This window comes from Equus asinus, chromosome 5, assembly GCF_041296235.1.
Source record: "Equus asinus isolate D_3611 breed Donkey chromosome 5, EquAss-T2T_v2, whole genome shotgun sequence".
Classification (NCBI taxonomy): Eukaryota; Metazoa; Chordata; class Mammalia; order Perissodactyla; family Equidae; genus Equus; species Equus asinus.
In genome coordinates, this window is record NC_091794.1 from 47,415,716 (window position 1) to 47,435,674 (window position 19,959).

Genomic DNA, 19,959 nt, shown 5'->3' on the forward strand with positions numbered 1-19,959 from the left:
TCCAGCCCACTGAGCCTTCATTAAAACTCGGTTAATCCTGCTCATACTGTCTCCAGCCCGCCTCTTTGGACAGCCTCTGTCTCTTCTCTCCCAGGCTGCATTATACAAACCTTTGTACTTTTAGGTGCATGTCTCTGTTTTTGAAGTTTCCACATCATATCATAATCATCCATTGTGTTTAGGATGTCCCTCCGTGTGTATGTTCCTCAAAAATAGGCCCTTGTGCTTTCTTCCTCCTTGTATCGCCAAGGCTTAGGCTTGTCGTGTGACCAAATAGGTATTTAATAAATGTTGGTTGAATGAATTAGTTGACTTGATTTACTTAGTAATTCTCAACCTTGCTATGTATGAAAATCACCTCAAAAGCTGAAAAGATACCCATCCCTTAGGTCACATTTCCAGAAATCATTATTTAATAGATGTGGGATGGAACTCAGGCATTGGTATTTTTTAACAGCTTCTGGGTAATACTAATATGCTGTCAGTTTTGAGAACCATTGGATTAAATGAAGACAATAGATGTACCAATGCCTGCTATATGCTACTTTTTTTTTTTTTAGGGAAGATTAGCCCTAAGCTAACGTCCGCCGCCAATCCTCCTCTTTTTGCTGGGGAAGGCTGGCCCTGGGCTAACATCCATGCCCATCTTCCTCTATTTTATGTGGGACGCCTGCCACAGCATGGCTTGACAAGCGATGCGTAGGTCCACACCCAGGATCTGAACCAGCGAACCCCAGGCCGCCAAAGAGGACTGTGCGAACTTAACTGCTGCGCCACCGGGCTGGCCCCTGCCAGATGTTTTAATTAAATTCCCACAATAACTCAAAGGAAATGAGCTTTGTTTTTGTTAACATGTGGGAAAAAACAGAGCCCAGAATGATGTAATAACTTTATAGAAAACAAAGTCGGTAAGAGGCAGGGTAGGAGCTGACCTCGTTACCTTGCATTGCCTTTCCAGCTGCCCAGGCAGCTTCTCTCCAGTGGCGGGGAAGCCATTCAGTCTCTTACCCATTCTTTCAGAAGCGGAGCATTAGGCAGCTGGCTGAATTGTGTAACATTTGGAGAAATGTGGCGTTAGCTCTATTCTACCCCCAAGAATGAGGTTGGATGGGAATCAGTCCATGCAAGGACATGTCTGTGTCACACTACTCTCTCTTTCACTTTTATAGGACAATTATGCCTTTTTTTCTGGGCTGGGCACTCAATCTTGCCTCCAGGTCTCTTTCTCTGGAGGATGGCCATTCCAGTAGCTTCTCGGCTGACCCTTTACATACATGCCCACCCTCCCCTCCAGTCCTGAAATGAGCCTGTGTAGAAATCTTAATTTTTCTTTCAGATTACCTGTAATTTCTTGAAGGTATTGATGCTAATCTTTGATGTTTGTAACACTGTTTCTCCTTCTGCAAGTTCTATATGACATATATTAATTACAAAGAGAACTAAAAAAAAATCACTTAGAGTTTTTGGAGAACTTTATAATATCTCAGACTCACTAGAAGATATGCTGGGATCTCACAAGTTAAGTTAAGCATAAGTTACAGGTTAACAAAAGTTGCTGATGGTCAAGTTGTTCTAAACATTTAATTTGTAAATTTTCATAACTTAAGCAAACATTCCCTAAATACTCTAGTTAGTCTTAATTAACTTGCTAGACATAACTATTGTCAAGTTTGTTCTGTGAGATATAAACTGAGTAACACTTTTCTTTTATAATATTAAGTATTAGTTGGCGATCATAATAATAAACAGTTACGTAGTATTTGATATGTGGCAGACGCTGTTGTGAGCGCTTTCCATATGTTTACTCATTTAATCTTCAGAACAACTCTGTGAATTAGGTACTGTTATTCTCAGTTTACAGCAAGGAGATTAAGGCATAGGACGTTAATGAAGACATACAACCAGTAAAGAGTAGAAACGAGAGTCAAGCCCAGGCAGTCTGGCTCCCCAGCCTATGCTCTTTACCAGTGTTCTATGTTTGCCTGAACATGTGGGTTTGGAATTAGGGCAGTTTTGCACATTGATAGAGGAAGATTGATATGGTGCTGTAATTCCTGAGCATCACTCAGCCTCTACTGACTACTTTACCACTTGGCCTGAGCAACCATAAACATGGGAATTCTCAGCAGGTTGGGTGGGAGGCATAGGAAAACCTTGCCATGGTCAAAAGGTTGGGATGGCCATTAAATCTTTTAAGGGAGCAGTAGATCCAGTCAGACTGGCTTGTCCTCTACCTCAGAAGCTGCAACTGGTAGCTCTTAGCCCAGATTTGGCCTGCAGGCATGTTTTATTTGGTCTGCAACTTAAAAAAAAAAAAAAAAAAAATCTGAATCAATGCTTTAAAATCAGAGGATTTCTCTTAAAAATCAGTCTTAGGGAAAGTCCAGAGAACTGTGAAAGCTTAAGGAGGGATGGAAATTTGGGGAAAGGAAGGGCATCACTCAAGATTTAAATTCTTGACAATCTAAGTTCTCAGTCCATCCTTTACCCACCTTTGTATTCTTATAACCTGTAGCAGAGTCTTCACATATAGTAGGTGCCTAATTAACACTTGTCAAATTATGGTTATCTGATCTCTGGTAGTCTCTTGCCACAAACATTGAGGTTTTTTGTAGAAGAAAAGTTCTGGGGCCGGCCCCGTGGCCGAGTGGTTAAGTTTGTGCCCTCCGCTTCGGCGGCCCGGGGTTTCACTGGTTCGGATCCTGGGCGCAGACATGGCACCGCTCATCAAGCCATGCTGAGACGGCGTCCCACATGCCACAACTAGAAGGACCCGAAACTAAAATATATGACTATGTCCCTGGGGGCTTTGGGGAGAAAAAGGAAAAATTGTAAAAATTTTAAAAATTAAAAAAATAAAAAGTTCTGCATTAGTGGATCACAGGTGATCTGTATGGTGGTCTTCAGTGCAAGTCACGTAATTTGCCTGCCAATAAAAAAAAATTAAATCTGCATTTAAAAGTACACATAAATGGGGCCGGCTCAGTGGAACAGTGGTTAAGTTCGCACTTTCTGCTTCTCCGCGGCCCGTGGTTCGCCAGTTCGGATCCCGGGTGCTGACAAGGCACTGCTTGGCACACCATGCTGTGGTAGGCGTCCCACATGTAAAGTAGAGGAAGATGGGCACGGATGTTAGCTCAGGGCCAGTCTTCCTCAGCAAAAAAGAGGAGGACTGGCAGTAGTTAGCTTAGGGCTAATCTTCCTCAAAAAATAAATAAATAACTCAATAGAGTACACACAAAATTTACACCGTTTAAAAAATATGACTATAATTTTGATGCAGATAATGCTCTATGAAATTGTTTTCCTACAATAGATAGGAGTAGAACAGAATTTGGACAGCAGAATTAAAAAGCTATCTGGCAGGATGAAATGGCCGTTACTGGAAAAGTTGGAGGACCACTGACGTAGAATACAAACCTTGAACATGAGAAATGAGCCAGGTAGTGAGTTACAGTAGATGCTCTAAGTGTTTAATGTGGTTGGTTCGTGTTGAAATTTGACCACATGCTAAGTTGTTGATGTGTATGGGGTATCAGTGTTCTATGGCTTTTCCCCAGCCTCTTGCTCCCCCTTTGACATAAGCATACCGGTGAAGTTTTTAGAGATTATTTTATATCTGTTTAACCTATAATAATTTCAGAACTTGATAATCAATGCAGTCCTAATAACACGTGTACATCATGGGAAAAATGATTGTCTCAGCTTCCCTAGAAACATTGGCCTGTCTGTCCCTGGGCTCACGTTTCTTGATGCAATGGTCTTCTGGATCGGAGGTGTACTAGTAACTATAACCACCACATGTAAGGCTTAGTACGTGCCAGGCACTGCTATAGGTGTTTTTACTCTTTTTAAGCTTCACAACAATCTTTTGAAGTAGTTACTATTGTTATTTCTGTTTTATACATGAGAAATCGAGGCTCAGGAAGGTTTATAACTTGCCCAAGATCCCACTGCTGGTGGGTGGGGGAGCTGGGCTCTTAACCCAGGTGCTCTGGCTCTGGCGTCTGTGCTTCACCTCGGTGCTGTACATCCTCTTAGAGTGAGCCTTTCATTGCCTGCTCCCTCTGTCTCTACATCCCATATTTACCTTATCTTCCATAGGCATCAAATGGTAACTCTTGCCCAACACTTTGCATTTGGTTTCTGACCTTCTTCCTTGCTACTCATGCTTCATCTTCCATTAAGGCACGATTCGGGCTGGACGCCTTATTGCATCTCATCCCAGAAAGGACAGGCAGAAGTAATGCCTTCCTTCACTAAACTTGTGCAATCCTTTATCCAGGCATGTCTTAGTAAGCTTGCGTCACTTAGCTAGCTAACATCAGCTATTCATTTACAAGTCTTGGTTCTCCTCTATTTCCCTAAGCTCCCGAAGATTGTCTCTCTCTCCCTCTTAAGGTTCCCTGACCATAGAATATATTCCCTAATTTATATGCTGAATGAATTAACAGAGAACAATCCCGTTCACAAACATAACAACTAACTTCTATGCTAATAAACAGAGTCCAGTTTCTTCTTGGCTTCCTTTGATTCTTGCTTGCCTTCTGACCTTCGGTCATCAGATCTGGGTAGAGAGCCGATGGCCCACCGATTTTCCTGTGTCTGGTTCCACTGAGGTGTAATGAGTACTCTTCATTCCTGTCATCTCCTCAGGCAGAATTCCCTTCCTACATCCTGGTATGGTTATGGGGGCAAGTGTTGAGACCTCTAGCGCTGCCTTAGAGTACTTCAACTAGCTAAGACTGGGTCAGTTCCCAACCTGTGGGGCTCTTAACACTCAGCTTGCTTCTTTGTGTTACTGGAGTTTTCTGGCTACTTCTAAGGAGGATTCAGGAAACTTTGTTAATTTGAGAACGTTTCTTAGGTGGATCTGAATTTCATTTCACAAACTCAAGGATGCAAGAAATATAATTTGGTCTATATTTTGAGCCTTCTTTCTTTAAGTAGAACTTAATCCCAGTGAATGTAGGTATTCCCCCATTGCTGTTTGCTTTGAGGTTTTGGAGGGTCTTATACAGTGTTGAGGCATAATGAGTGGGGAAGGCCATCTGGGTACTCATCTTCAGCCCACATCATTGTTCCATCTGGTCCTTGGTGTGTGGTCCCTACAAGTTGCACTCAGATATCCTGTGTTCTCATCTATAAGAGCCCTTCAGGTCCATTAGTGCTCTCTTTGATTCCTGTTGGACCCTTGAGAACATATAATGGATCGTGGATAATGGAGAGGTTATCTCAGATCCATCTGCAAGACACTCATGCAGCCCTTGTTACTTTTAGGTCTTTTTTTGGGATATGGAATCCCTCTGCTGCTCCTGCACCAGCTGGAGCCTGAGGAACACTCCGAGGCCGTTTGAGACCCTGTCTTCCTAGACATACCTTGCAGTCACACTTCCCTAGAGTCTTGCCTCTTTCAAAGGTTCCACCTGAGCGTGGGGCACATGCCTGCTCTTCTCAGATTCCACAGGCATATCTGCAGGTTGCTGTGTCCCAGGGTTCTTTTTTCGTTGGACCTTAGATATCAATCCACACATTCTTCGTTTCATCTCCACACTTTCCACCTAGCTTAGAGAATCATTTCTATTCTAGGAGTCTTCTTATTCATCATGTAATCTTCTAAATCAGTCTATTTTTTTAATTCTCCGAAGGATGTAGGCTTTTGAAAATCAGGAAGTCACTCCTGTTTATTTGCTATTTGTTTTCATAACCCTTCCCTGAATAACAACTACAGGTGGGTGTGGCTACTGATTTTACTTGTTGGGCAGTAGGGATGGGAGGGGAGTAGTGAGAAGAGCTACATGAAACAGTAGATATTGGAGAAGAAAGATAATATTTACAATTTTATCATGCCTCATGACATCCCATAGACATGTGAATGTCATCCCCAACTGAATAGGACTCAGAGCAGTTTCTTGGGCTCCCACGGATCTAAGCCACATCTCTAGGGCAATTCTGTCTGTCCTGCAACCTCCCCGCCGTGGTTTCCGGAATCCACCTTCCACACTGGTTACTTTAGTTTTTAAGCTTCTCTTCTGTCCTCCTCACAAGGAGGATGATAGTCCCTACCTCACAGAATCGTACCTAGAATTCAACAACCTACCCTGACACTGTAGGCACTCAGACAGTGATAACTATTGATGATAATAATAATAATAATAAGGGTGGTTAATGACTGATTACTGTTTGTTTCAAAATTTGAAAATGGAGAGAATCAATCTCTATACCATCTCTAGGATAATTATTTTTCATTCTCTTTTTTATCAACGCAATTCCAAACCTTAGTACAATTTTATTTTGGCACCTTTCTGGGGTTTTTTTTCCCACCCATCCACCCTTTCTTTCTCCCTTCTGCTTATCTTTTTTTCCTGCATAAACAGACTATCCCTTCTCCAGTCAGCACTTCTGCCCCCACGCCATCCTGTCAGTATTGTAAATAATGCAGATAGTTGTTCAGAAATTCTGTTAATGCAGATGGTCATAAGCTAACAGAGCAGCAGTGTTTCTGGAAAGGTAAGGGCAGATTGAGTCAAGGCTGAGCCACTCAGAGCAAGCAGGACATAAAGGAAACCCAAGGCGGAGTCTCGGTAAAATGAGCACTCTCTCTAATCTGTTTGGTAAAGACAACTCACTTGTTTTACAGCTTTCCCATCGTTGAAGAAACTCACATATAATTTGTCTTAAGTCTTCAATAAGGCCTTCATTTAACTCCAAAAAATATATAGTCCTGAAAGTAACACAGCCAAGTCTGCCATTTCTTTGTATTTTATTATTTCATGCCTATCAAGCCACTTGTCCTCTGAGAAATGGAAGGATCCTTTGTGTTCTCTATTAATTGATGACAGTGTTGACAAGGGGTTATTGTGTGAACTCTAGAAATCTTAGTGAATACAGTGATTCTCAGCTGTACCCTGACAGATCGCAATATTCCCCAAGTTAGACTGATATTTTACCGCAAGGCTCCAATGATGATTGCCTTTTCCCAATTTGCCAAAGACCTTAAATTGATGACTAGAATCGTCTGCATGTGTGTGTGTGCATGTGCACACACACGCACATTGTTTATTTCATTTTGAGAACAGTTGTTTTAACTTTTCCAGTAAACTGGGCGATTGATCCATATAGAAGTTGAGTTACTTTATTAATATTCATTTGTTCTGATGCTGCTTGTATTGCCAACAAATGACTATTAATAGAATTCTTGGAATAGCTGTTCGGGGTAGATTAATTGCCTGTCGTTCTTGTTTTTCATGAACACTGGCTAATGGTTTTATGATGCGGGGCTTTCCAACCTTTTTCACAACAGGGCATATGTATACAATAATAACATTTTATATGGGACACTGGAGGAAGTGGCTCAGGAGCTTGGCGAGGGGATTAGTCACAACACGTCTGCACCGTCTTCAAGGCACAGCAGCGTGCCCCCTACACATGCTGGGAAGCTAGATTATGTTGCCTTGCAGACTTTATGTAGTCCTGATTTCTGCTAGCAACATTGTTTCCTTGATCTTATGATGGCATTAAGCATTTCACTAATTATCAATGTTCTGTTTCATATTCTACACAAGGGTGCTGTTAGTCTCCAGCTGTTCCTCTTGCCCAGCTTTGAGAGCCACCAGGAGATACAGTATCTAAGTTCATGCTCTGTGCCAGGAAAGTTTCCAGTCGCTCTTTGACACTTCTGGGCCTCTCTAGTTTGACTAGTCGCTAGTATCCAGTTGGCTTCCAATTCTCCAGCTTTGAACCGTGGCCATTAAGTCTCACAGGGAGGTCAGTTCTGAAAGTGTACTCAGTAGGAAGAGCTGGTCTAAGAAGCGGACAGAGGGGAGTACACTCTGCAGGGCTTTGCTGGGTGGATGACTTCGGTCTTTTTTCTCTAGATTCCTTCTCCAACCAAATAACTTTCTGTGAACACTTAATGCAGAGCTTGATGTCCTCAGGGTTCAAAGGAGAAGAGACGGCAGGCTGAATGTTGTTTGCACGTTTCTGAAAAGCTCCTGGTTACGTCTGAGCTGGTTTGCTTCTAAATACCAGGGCCACAGTTGACTCGGCTCCTGCCCTCTCACACACTCGTTCCTTTCTCCTACTTTCAGAACAACCAGACACACTTAAATATATAATATATAATGTTTAATAAGCTAACACAAATATATAATGAGCTTAGAAATGCTTTTAAAATAGTTACAGTAAGTATAAAGCTTTCCTCTCTTATTTACATTTAAATAAAGTATTCTTCCTCTGCTCAGAGTATGTAATTGGAACTATGATGTGCTGATTTGGGGGGGAGAAAAGGGGTTGAATCCTGCAATTCACAGTTCCTAGGTTTGAGTCCCAGAATGCAACTTATCCAGTTAAATGGGCAAGTTCAGCTAATTTCTAAGCCTTCTTGATAAAATGGGACTGATATTTCCTGTCCCATTTCCCTCTCAGAGCTGATCTGAACATCAAAGGAAATCTCATGTATGAAAATGCTTTGTCAGCTCTAAAAGTGGAAGGTAAACATAATTTGTTACTGTGTTCAAAGTGGCCATTGAGTCCTTAAGTGCGGTGGCCGTTGCTTGTGAGAATTCAAATACTGAGTTGGCGAGTGTTGCTCTGGTGATGACAAAGTTGGAAGCTGACGTGCTCTCCCTCTTTCTTCCCTCCCTCACCCTGCAGAGTAACCTGATACACTACCTGGGCCTGAGCCATCGTTTGCTGGCACTGAATTTTATCATCGTTTCTTTAAGCAAGAAAAGCGCATGGTCATCTGCTCAGGTGAAGGTGACCGACACTGACTTTGATGGTGTGGAAGTCAGAGTGTTTGAAGGCTCTCCAAAGCCAGGAGAGCCACTGAGACGCAGCGTTGTTTATATCCATGGAGGAGGCTGGGCCTTGGCAAGCGCAAGTATGTCCTGGTCACCTTCAAGTTGTCTGGGGTTGTGGTTGGCCCTGGGAGAGACGTGAGATTGAGTTTAACTTTCTTATTGGGTAAGGAGAGGGGGCCCATTTGACTTGGTTCCCCCAGACAGTCCCAGTTACCCCTATTGTCCCAGCAAAATTATTGAAAGTGCCCCCTTTTTACACTGAAAGGGTCCTGGTTTGGATGATTAATTATGTGGTTATCCTATATAAAGGTTTTTGCCTGTTGTTAATTCAGGCAGATTGTTTTGAAAATATTTCCAGTGACCCAAACCATAGACTAACTTATTGTGAAGTGTTGACAGTAGCTTTCTACAGCAAAACAAGGTGAAGTTTCATTGAGCCAGAATGTGAGGGAATTATCTGTAGCTCTTTTGCCAACTTGTGTTTTGAAGATGTCTTTCTATGAAATAGAACAAGTATTTCTAAGTATACATGTTAACTTGTCAACCTTTTGTCTGCTTCTGAAACCAAAGATGAAAATATATAAAGTATGCCACCGTTAAAAGGAAACAATCTTGCAGAGTTCAGGAATATTCTCTTTAACATTGGATTACTTCATGAGCAGAACACATTCAAAATGGCGGGCAGCCAAGTGCACCAGCCCAGTGGAAAGCCTACCAGGAGGTAGTAAGGGGCTTCTCTCTGCCTGTAATTGTCATGGAGCTTCTTCCTCATCTTCAGCCCAGAGCTTTTGGCATCTCCTAAGTTTAAAGCTAATGGCAGCTTGTTCTAGCTTTTGGGTTTTTTTTAATAACATGTTATTTTTTTTTAATGTGTCAAAGGCCAAAAAGTATAACTTTGTCTAGTAATCCCGTTGCATTTAACTCCATGTTCATCATTTATTCTTTTATTCACTGATTTGTTCACATTTTCAACAGATGTTTACTGAGTATGTAGGTTTGCTGAGGGGTTTCCTGGGGTATAGGACTTTCAGTACAAAAACTGCTACAGTTATGTGTAAACCTCGACCTTTGGTCACTCTATTTTGTGCTAGAGGATGGGGATATAAAAAGGAATAAGACAGAGTCTCTTCCCTAGAAAAGATTGTCAGTAGCATTGGACACTTGCCAGGCCAGACATTATGTTGGAGATCAGGAAGTGTAGGTGCCAGGAATGGTGTGGATTGTAAGAGTCAGCCTTTTCCACATAATTTTGACTGATCGCTCCTGCCAGAGGAGGAGCTTGGGCTGGAGGAGGTATGCAGGTGGTTACATAGTTATTTAAACTTCTGGTTCTAAGACTGCCTTGGAAAGCCTATAAATAAGGGAATATTTGATTTTCCCTTGACACAATCCACCCCTTAATCTATTGGAAGAACAGATAAGGGAGTAAATTGTTGCGTATTAAAATTGCTCTGTCACTGTGAACCATTGGATCCTCTTTCTATGAAATGCTGACTTCCTAAAATTCTAGTTTGTTATGTGTTGCTTTAAACAGAATCCAATAGTCTTCAAATTGGTGACTTCCCTGAACTGAGCAAATAAGAGGATTAAAAGAGAAAAATTTTTTGGTTCTAAGGAGGAAACTATTTAGTTGCCGTGATTTTTGGAAAGGCATACATTTGAAAAGCAGAATTAATTTGGTAATTTTTATGTAGTTCATTATGAAATAAATGTTAGTTAAAAATACATTCAAATGTAATCTAATATAGGCTTCCTGTTATTTTATAGTAATTACATTTTAGCACAAACCAGATTTAAGTTTTGCGTATTTGTACATGTAACTCTATTAATGAGACATATGTTCACATTTGCTTTTTATTATGTTTATGATTAATAGCTGAAGTCCAAGTCTAAAAACAATCCACAATTAGCAGAATTTAAGAATGGACAGTATTAAATAACCTGTTTAATGGTGATTGCCCCTTTATGTCTTTTAGAAATCAGGTATTATGATGAACTGTGTGCAGCAGTGGCTGAGGAATTGAATGCTGTCGTTGTCTCTATTGAGTAAGTAATTAATGCTGATCATAGAAAAAAAATTTTTAGAAATGGATCCAAGATAACCATCTAGCTATTTCATTTTATAAGTAATAAAGTAAAAGTCCAGAGAGGTGAAGTGATTTTCCCAAGATCACACAAAATGATTTCTGATATAACTTAGAATTTCTTTTTTGTTTGTTTGTTTTTTTGTTTTTTTTGAGGAAGATTAGCCCTGAACTAACATCCGCCACCAATCTTCCTCTTTTTGCTGAGGAAGACTGGCCCTGAGCTCACATCCGTGCCCATCTTCCTCTACGTTATGTGTGGGATGCCTACCACAGCATGGCTTTTGCCAAGCTGTGCCGTGTCCACACCAGGGATCCCAACTGGTGAACCCCTGGCTGCCGAAGCGGAACGTGCACTTAACTGCTGTGCCACCAGGCCAGCCCCAAACTTAGAATTTCTTGAGCTAACTCTGTAAGATCTCGAATTATCTTTCTATTTTAGTTTTGGAAACTTTTGGAAAAGGAATTAACTGAAATTGAGAGAAATATGCAATCAGTTGTCTATAGCATATAGATTTGATTACTCCCTCTTTAAATCTAAAACCTAATCAGCATTTTAAGAGAATCTTTCGTACAACCAAGAGATGGAAAAGTTATTCTTCTGTGGAGTCAGGTTCTGTAACTCAGACTTTGTAAAGAGTAATGCATTCAACAAATCTAGTTGATGTAGTTATTATTGTCGTTAGTAGTAGTATTAATGTCAATGTTTTGAGTTGTTTCTGTTCTAGACTAGTCATTTTTCTGAGAAACTGAGAAGAATGTGCATAATAATTATAAGAATTGTAATGATGGTAATAATGCAAAAATCATAGCTCCTGTTCCACGGCAGTCACCATGCAAGTATAATTGGGTCCATTGTCTCTCCTCTTTCGGATCTTTGTTCAAATATCTTTTCAGCAAGGCCTTCCTTGACACCCCTATTTAAAATTGCAACCCAGTTTTCCTTTGTTTTATTTTTCTCCAAAACTGTCATCAACATCTGACAGGCCATATATTTAACTTATTATGTATTTATTGTACTGGGTGGAAGTAGACAATGTAAATTCCATGAAGGCAGAGATTTGGGGGATTTTTGTGTGCTTTGATCATTGCTGATCATTAGTGCCTGGAAATGTCCCTGGCAGATAGTGAGCATTTAATAAATATTTATAGAATGAATGAGTAAAGAGTCTTGCTTAATTCTCATGTAAATCATCTAAGATAAATATTTTGATATTTTCCTCATAGATGAGGAAATTGAGGCCCAAGAAGTTAAGTAACCTGCACGAGGTCACATAGCCAGCTAGTTACATAGATTGAGTGGGGAATCGAGCCCAGGTTGAATCACCCCAAGGCCCCTATGTTTCTTTGGTCCAGTGTCAGACCAATATGGAATGATGCTATGTGACAGGGTTATGTCAACATCAACCACTTTCCATGCCCCAAGCTTATCCAGCTCTCTTCTTCTCTCTGCCTCCCTCTGTTCATTCATAGCTCATCTCCTCCTTGCCCCTACGCCAGATCTGAGACTTAAGAGAATGCATTCTTCTGCAGTCCCTTTGGAAGGGCTGGTCTCCTGAGTCATTTAGGCAGTTCGGATCCTATGAGCGGCGGCCTTAGAGTCACACAGAGCGATGCTGTGGCTGCCTCCTCGGTGACTTTGGCTCTAGACAGCTCTGGACAGCTGCCAGACCTCCCTCAATCCTTGGCCAGGCCTTCCAGATCACTCAAGGGCCCTCACTTCTATTTTGTAATTCAAGAACTTTCAAGTAAATGATTGCATCATCTGGCCTGGGCAGCAGGCCAGAGGAAAGCAGGAGCTGTTTAAGCAGCTGAGCCCCATTATGGAGCAAGGCCCTACAGCTTGATGCTGGGGAATTAGCCTCAGGGCCCTTTACTGATTTCTCCAGCTCTTCGAAGCTCTGAGGAAAGGAGGAAAGTTGGACTTTCTGTACTGGACACCATGAAGATTCTCCACACAGGCCTGACTCTCCAGGGCTTCAATATAAGCAATTGGCAACATGTCTAAGCTCATCCTACATGCCCTTCTCCACCTGCCAGGATCTGTCTCAAATAAGACAGGGGTTCTTTTACGTCTTGGCTTATCATAAAACACACTAGGATGGATAGGATGTTTCTAAGATGATTTTTTAAAAAGAACTAAAACATAAAAGGGACTGCTTTCATTTTAACTTTCCATTGTGCCTAATCTCTGCAGTAGCCTCCAGAAGTTTATCAACTGAGAGGCATCACCGTAGCAGCCGGGTACCATTACTCATGACCATGTGACCTCAGGCAGGTCATTTAACCTCATGTGCAAAATGAGGTTAGGAACCTTTCCTGTGCATCTTGACTGGGAGCTACTGGGAAGAGAAATCCTATCTTCTTTCCTTTGGGGCCCCATCACCCAGTACAAGGCCTAGAACATGCATGCATGCTATGATCATGATGTTTCTCTTGGAAAGTATAATCAGAGGTCTAACTTGGGAATGTATTTCTTTTCGTTCCCCACCTCTTTCTTCTTTCTTTTATTCCATAAAGATCTATTGAATTCCTCTTATGTGCCAGTTACTATGTTAAATTCTGGTAATATAACAGTGTGAGTAATAGAGATATAATTCCTGCCTTCATGGGGCTTACAATGTTAAGTGTGATAAGTAATGTGAAGTAGAGGGGTAAGTAGTAACGGAGGCATCTAACGGGTAAGATCTCACCTAGTTTGAAGTGTCAGATTCAAATATCACTTTTGTCGAGCTCCTAAGCATGAGCAGAACCTAGTTAGAGAAAATGAGTTGGTCATAGAAGTCCAAAGTGGTGTAATAAGAAGGCTTGGGAGGAAGGGAAGGAGACAGAGCATTAAGGGAGTGAAATATGAGAGAAGACAGATGGAGGGACTCACACTTCTGGTGATGACAAAGGGAAAGAAGAAATAGGGTGGCTGGTGCTGAGAGTTTTCAGGAGCATGGTGGACCCTTGGTTCTCCTGGATTCCACTTTCTTCTGGCAGGGAGGCTGTCTGGAGACTGCTGCTCCTTATCCTCGGGGCCCACGGGGGTGGGTAGTGGTGCCATGGCTTTGCTTCAGCTGGGGCATGGCCTTGGGGAAAGTCATAATCTGAGGAAGCTGGTGGGCAAAGGTTGGGGGCAGCCCTGGTAATGGAATCACCTCACAGGAAGTGAGAGCCGGGAGTTGGAAGGCCTCAGTTCCTGTCACTGGTGCTGGCTCAAGGTCCTGGGGAGAGGCCCAGCAACTGAGGTAAATAAAGGTCTCAAGGTGTAAAAACAGGCATTGGCTTCTACTCAGTAGCTTTTGCAACACTGTGCTATTTTTATATATTAATTGCATAATAAGTTTAATAAGTTTGTTATATAAATGAAAAAGTTCACCTTATAATGCATGGATGTATACTTATTTAGGTAATCTGGGAAGGTCTTATTTTGTGTTCATAAACTTATTTTCATAAACTTCAGTGCAATTTAGCTATAACATTGTACATTTTTACCTGTAGTTTAAATAATAAAACACAACACTAGAACCATAAGACATAAGGGAAGAGGAAGATTTAAATTTTTTTTTTTTTAAAAGATAAATGCGGGGCTGGCCCAGTGGCGCAGTGGTTAAGTTCGCACGTTCCACTTTGGTGGCCCGGGGTTCACCGGTTCAGATCCCGGGTGTGGACATGGCACCAATTGGCAAAACCATGCTGTGGTAGATGTCCCACGTATAAAGTAGAGGAAGATGGGCACAGATGTTAGCTCAGGCCCAGTCTTCCTCAGCAAAAAGAGGAGGATTGGCGGCAGATGTTAGCTCAGGGCTAGTCTTCCTCAAAAAAACCCCCAAAAAGATAAATGCAGGATAATAACAAACTAGGCATGTTGGATATTGTTAAGTTCTGTTTAATTCTATAAATTCTGTTATTAAATTCTACAAGGTATATATGTTGCTTTTTGTGTGTGGAAAACTGTTTCAACTTGTATTTTTCTTTTAATTAAGTCTTTACTACGCTCAAACTCTCCATTTTATGTAAATGGAAACCCATTCCCATTCGACCAAACGTTAGGTGGAACAAAACTTTACAGAGCTGTACAGAAGAATGCTGCTAGAGAAGACAGAGAAGAAGCGGGAGCATTTATCCTAGTTTGCTGCTAACGGGGTTGTAAGCAATGGGATCTTTATGCCTCTGTTTTTTTCATCTGTAAAATCAGCTGAGTGCAAGCTGACAAAATCACAGCAGTTTTAGGAGGCATAATACAATACGCATCGCGATAAATAGATGTTCAAATAAGATACTCTGAAAAACCCAGAGCACCGGTGACTAGCTGTGACTCCCTCCTGCTCCTTTTCCTGCTCTTCCTCCAAGTCGTGAGAGGAGAAATCCTCATGCATCTCTCCCACTGGGCAGCCCTGGAAGGTGGGCAGACCAGGTTCCTAAGGGTTCCCCTCCGAGAAAGGGAAGATCTTGCTCAAAACTTTCCTTCAACTCGGTCCAGGCCGACTTAGCAAACCTGAAGGCCAGCATCACAAATAATTTAATACCACAGAAAGATGGTACTGTGGCTTCTTTTAAGAAGTAGTTGTTTTATTTTCTTCATTATCGTTAACTAATGAATCTCTCCTTTTCAGACATATATATAACTAATGTCTTCTTGGCTCTGTTGTCTACTAACATAAAAAAATCAACTGGTGTCTCTCTTGTCATGTAGGTCTTTTAGAGTTTCCTAGGGGGAAATTGGAGCTTTGTAATCGAGCTTTTTAAAAAAAGTCTGTGCTGCAGCTACAGAACCCCCATGACTTCAAAGCACAGCGAGGTTCTGAAGCCTAGTTCCACCCACGCCTGAACCCTACAGAGCTATGTTTAGCTTCTGAAATGACACAGAGAAAAGAGGCCAGAAGAACTCAGCACCAAGCCTGCTCGGGCTTCGGGCTTCTGTTCCTCCTGGGGAGTGCTCTGGCTCTCTATTTACCGTTGAGCTTAAAGGCGAGGTTGGCATCTGAATGGGAGGAGGCAGTTTAGATAAACAAAGAGAGCCCTGGGAGCTCCCTGCTGTGTGCATAGATATGTCTCAGAAAGTCTTATATTGTGAACCCTGTGAGAGAGAATTGCATCATTTGAATGGATCACAATTCTAGGCTTGGTCACTCCTAGGGTTTCGGTGAAGCATTCTGACCTCTGTCGGTTCTCTTGAATGGTGTTCTTGTCCAGTCAGCCAAGGCTTTCGTAATCTCTGCTCTCCCTTGCTATCTCCAGGGGCCAATTTTGAGAATAGACACAGAAAAGAAGACCCTCCCTCAACCTTTATGCACAAGCCACTTCTTAAGAACAGAAAGGAAAACAATTATCCATTAGCAATTTTATTTTATGTTCTTATAATGGGAAGGAAGCTCCCACCTGTTAGAGGGATAGATTATTCTTCTGGAGTTCTCTCCCTCAGATAGAGAGCAGAATGTGGATGTAATTACTGATTCGATTCAGATAACCCCTACTGAAGATGCGGCTTCTCTGAGACTGAGGAGAATATTAACCTTTTTATGTGCTCAAGATGAATCTATTGAGCTCTTCCTGGGAGATGGCGAAAAGGAAAAAAAAAAAAAAAGACCAAAAAAAGGAATGAGGTTTTTTCTCTCTCCTGCTGAATCTAATAGGAGTATACTTTCATTGCAGAATGTCACATGTACCTTTCACCTAACTGGCAGCACAAGAAGAGAACTCAGTGTCCTTGCCCACAGCAGAAGACTGGACACTGGTTTCCCAGTTAGGTTATTTGGAGGGTGAATGTGCATTACGACGCTCTTAAAACACTAGCGTCATTCAGGGCTTCAACTTCCATAGGCTTGGAGCACCTTGCATTTCCCCTCAACCCTAGGCTTGTGTGTGACATCCGCCTTTGACTTAAGGGGCAATTTGTCAGTCCTTCTGAGCATTGCTCCATCTCTCTGGTCACCGTTAATAAAGTAGGTAATAAAGTAAGTAATGAATCATAGAAATGGTGCTGCTTATTTCAGGCGGGTATTCAGCAAACTCTTTAGTATATCATTATGACCTTTTGTCTATTTCTAGAGGAAGTTGAGGTATCTGTGTTATGACCTCTTGTGAGACAGACTTTGAGGGCTCCGAGGAAAGAGGGTCACTTTGGGCTGGCTCTTAGAAGGTTTTGTGGAAGAGGTGGCACTTGAGATGAGGCTTAAGGGATGGGAACATTTGATGAGGAATTGCTGGGGAAGGGCGTGGGGGGTGGAAAAAGGGGCCAATGCGTTGGGAACGGGAACAGGGAGATGTGTTCAAAGGAGAGTGACAATATGGCTGGACTCGGTGCTGTTTCTGAACCCTGGCTGCAGGTTAGAGTTACTTGGGGGAATTTTTCTTCAAATGTAAGTAGGCTGGGCCCCACCCAGATCAAATGAATTGGCGTGTTTTATAAAGGGACTCAAACCTCAGTGTTTTCGTAAAGCTCCCAAGATTATCCTAAGGTGCATATAGAGTTGAAAACTCTGAGCTATGCATAGAATATAGGAAGTGGAGTGCTTGGCGAGATGAGTAGGTGAGTTAGGAACAATTTTTTATGTTTTTAAAGCCATATGATTTATTACTTTCCCCACCACAGATAGTGTTATACGACATATATTTTATATGTAAAAGGTATGAAATAAATATTTCAAATTTTGTTTGGAAAGAAGAAAAGTATGTTGTTAAAGGTGTACCATGTGCCAGGCACTGTGCTAGGTGGTTTGTTTAGAGTATATTGCAAAACCGTTGAAATCATGACAGACATTCTGGGATGTCAGAAATCTACAGTTTTGAGAATTTACTGCTTTGGTGAGATAATGAGAACACACATACCTATTCGAAAGGCTGTGGGCTTTGAAGATTGAGAATATTTTTAAAGGAAGAGGGGATATGTGGGTCTTGAAGTCAGATCACAGCTTTGCCACTTCCTGGCTGCCGTGGACAAGTTACACATCCTCCTTGGGCCTTGCGCTCTCGTCCTTAAGCCCGCAGGTTTGCTCCTTTATTTAAGTGAGACGCACCTGGCGAGGTGCCTTGCCTAGCAGGAATAAGATAATTTTTCTAGAGTGTACACATTTGTTAAATTGATTAAACCTCATTCCTGAGTTTCCACCACATTTTGTTCTTCTGGTAGGAGGGGTGCACAGTAATAGATCGGCAGAAGCTGGCACTGCAGAGTCATTTATCTCTGCAGTGAGTTGGCAAATTGAGACGATATTTGCTGCAAATTCATCAGATGTTTTAACTCAAGATCCCGAATTTTAAAATTAAAAAAAATAAGGCAGTACTTTGCAGGGACATAGCTTTGAACGAAAGCAGCAGATAAATATATTTATGCATGCTTTCTTTGGCCATACCACTCAAATTTCCTCCCGTCTCTGTTTTCTGTGTCTAGAAAGACATTACAGAACTTTGGCTGTCCTTCTCAGGTCAGTTTCAAGCTACCGAAGGCTCATCTTAGGCTAGGTGACCTCAGAAATATCTAGTTTCACTATATTCTCCTGTCTATGAAAACAGTGTCCCTTCTTATTGAATAACAGTAGAGAATGTTTCCAGCTTGAACCAAGGTAAGGGGAGGGGTTAGAAGATAGATCTTTAAGGGCACCAGAAAGACTTTTGCATCATCACCTGTTTTTAAGTATATTTACTCTGTTATCTGAGCCAGTTATTAATCGACTGGTAAGATTTGAGGCAATAGTGTGTTCTTTTAGATTACCAATTTATCTTGATTCAAAGTCACTAAGACCTTTTATGAAACATCAGAAAATTTAATCCATGGATGTGTCCTAGTAGAATATGTTCTGACCTCTGGGCCACCAAGAGAACAGTTTATCATGATATGTGGAATCCTGCTGAGACAAATAGCCTTTATTTTCAAAACTTGAGTCATGAAGGGCTTTGTTTTTATTTCGTTGAAAGAATTCAGAGATCGTAATACTGAAGTTAAAAAATTGAGACCTCATCCCGGAATTGGGGGTAAATAGAATCATGTGAGATGTCTCCACCTAGTGGACAAAATGGTGTACTCCTACTCCTTTCTGCCTTTATTAATGCCTGGACAAGTGTAACAGCAGCTTTAAGACGTAATGAAACCAACTAGAGCAGAAACATTTTGGATGATTAGTTGATCATCACAGAAGGAAAAATAAGAAATAAATTATAAAATTTATTTTATCTGTTATAAGGCAACCACTAAGGGAATTTCTTATTGAATTTAGAGTTTTAAAATGTAGTAATTCTTGAATGACCAGATCTGCATTCACTACTTATCTAGGTATTTCACAAATATTTGTCCATTTTATTGTATTTACATTTAATGTCAATACATTTAGTTAATTATCTGGATTTTATATGGGGGAAATTAATGGCCTTATATAAAGTAGCTTTGAAAAAAATTAATGTGCTAATTATAAAATGGAAATTAAAGACCTGAGTCTTAACTATTATTAGATTTTAATCAAGTAATTAGTTTCTGTCCAACCTTGTATTGATCTGCATTTAACTTCTTTTACAAATCAAGTAACTGTTCTGTGCCTCACTTTCTTCATTTGTAAAATGAAGGTATGTTAATACTCAAAAAAAAAGTTTACTGAATGGATGATTATGTGCCCAGCACGTTGATAGATACACACAGTGATGACTAAAACACGGTCTGTGATACCAGAGAACACACTCGTTCAAGGAAATACAGAAAGAAATCATTTTTGCATGAGGCAATATGAACAACAATATACCCCACCACATAGAAGTACCAAGGAGGGCTGGCCTCATGGCTGAGTGGTTAAGTTTGCGCGCTCTGCTTCAGTGGCCCAGGGTTTGCCAGTTTGGATCCTGGGTGTGGACCTACACCACTCATCAGGCCATGCTGTGGCAGCATCCCACATAGAAGAACTAGAATGACCTACAACTAGAATATACAACTGTGTCCTGGGGCTTTAGGGAGAAAAAAAAAAGGAAGATTGACAACAGATGTTAACTCAGGGCCAATCTTCATCACCAACAAGAAGCTTAAAAAAAAAAAGTACCACCAAGGAATGGTAGCCAACTTAGCCCCAGAAGCAAAGAATGCCACCTGGAGGAGGCCAAAC

General features: G+C 41.3%; 1 protein-coding gene across 1 annotated transcript in view; it reads left to right on the forward strand.

Moving 5' to 3' along the window:
- Positions 1-19,959, forward strand: part of NCEH1 (neutral cholesterol ester hydrolase 1) — a 53,570-nt gene that overhangs the window by 27,916 nt on the left and 5,695 nt on the right. Inside the window, exons 2-3 of the mRNA XM_014866847.3 lie at positions 8,656-8,884; positions 10,781-10,850. Of these exons, the coding sequence (XP_014722333.1) occupies positions 8,656-8,884; positions 10,781-10,850 (299 nt within the window). The remainder of the gene's footprint in view (positions 1-8,655; positions 8,885-10,780; positions 10,851-19,959) is intronic.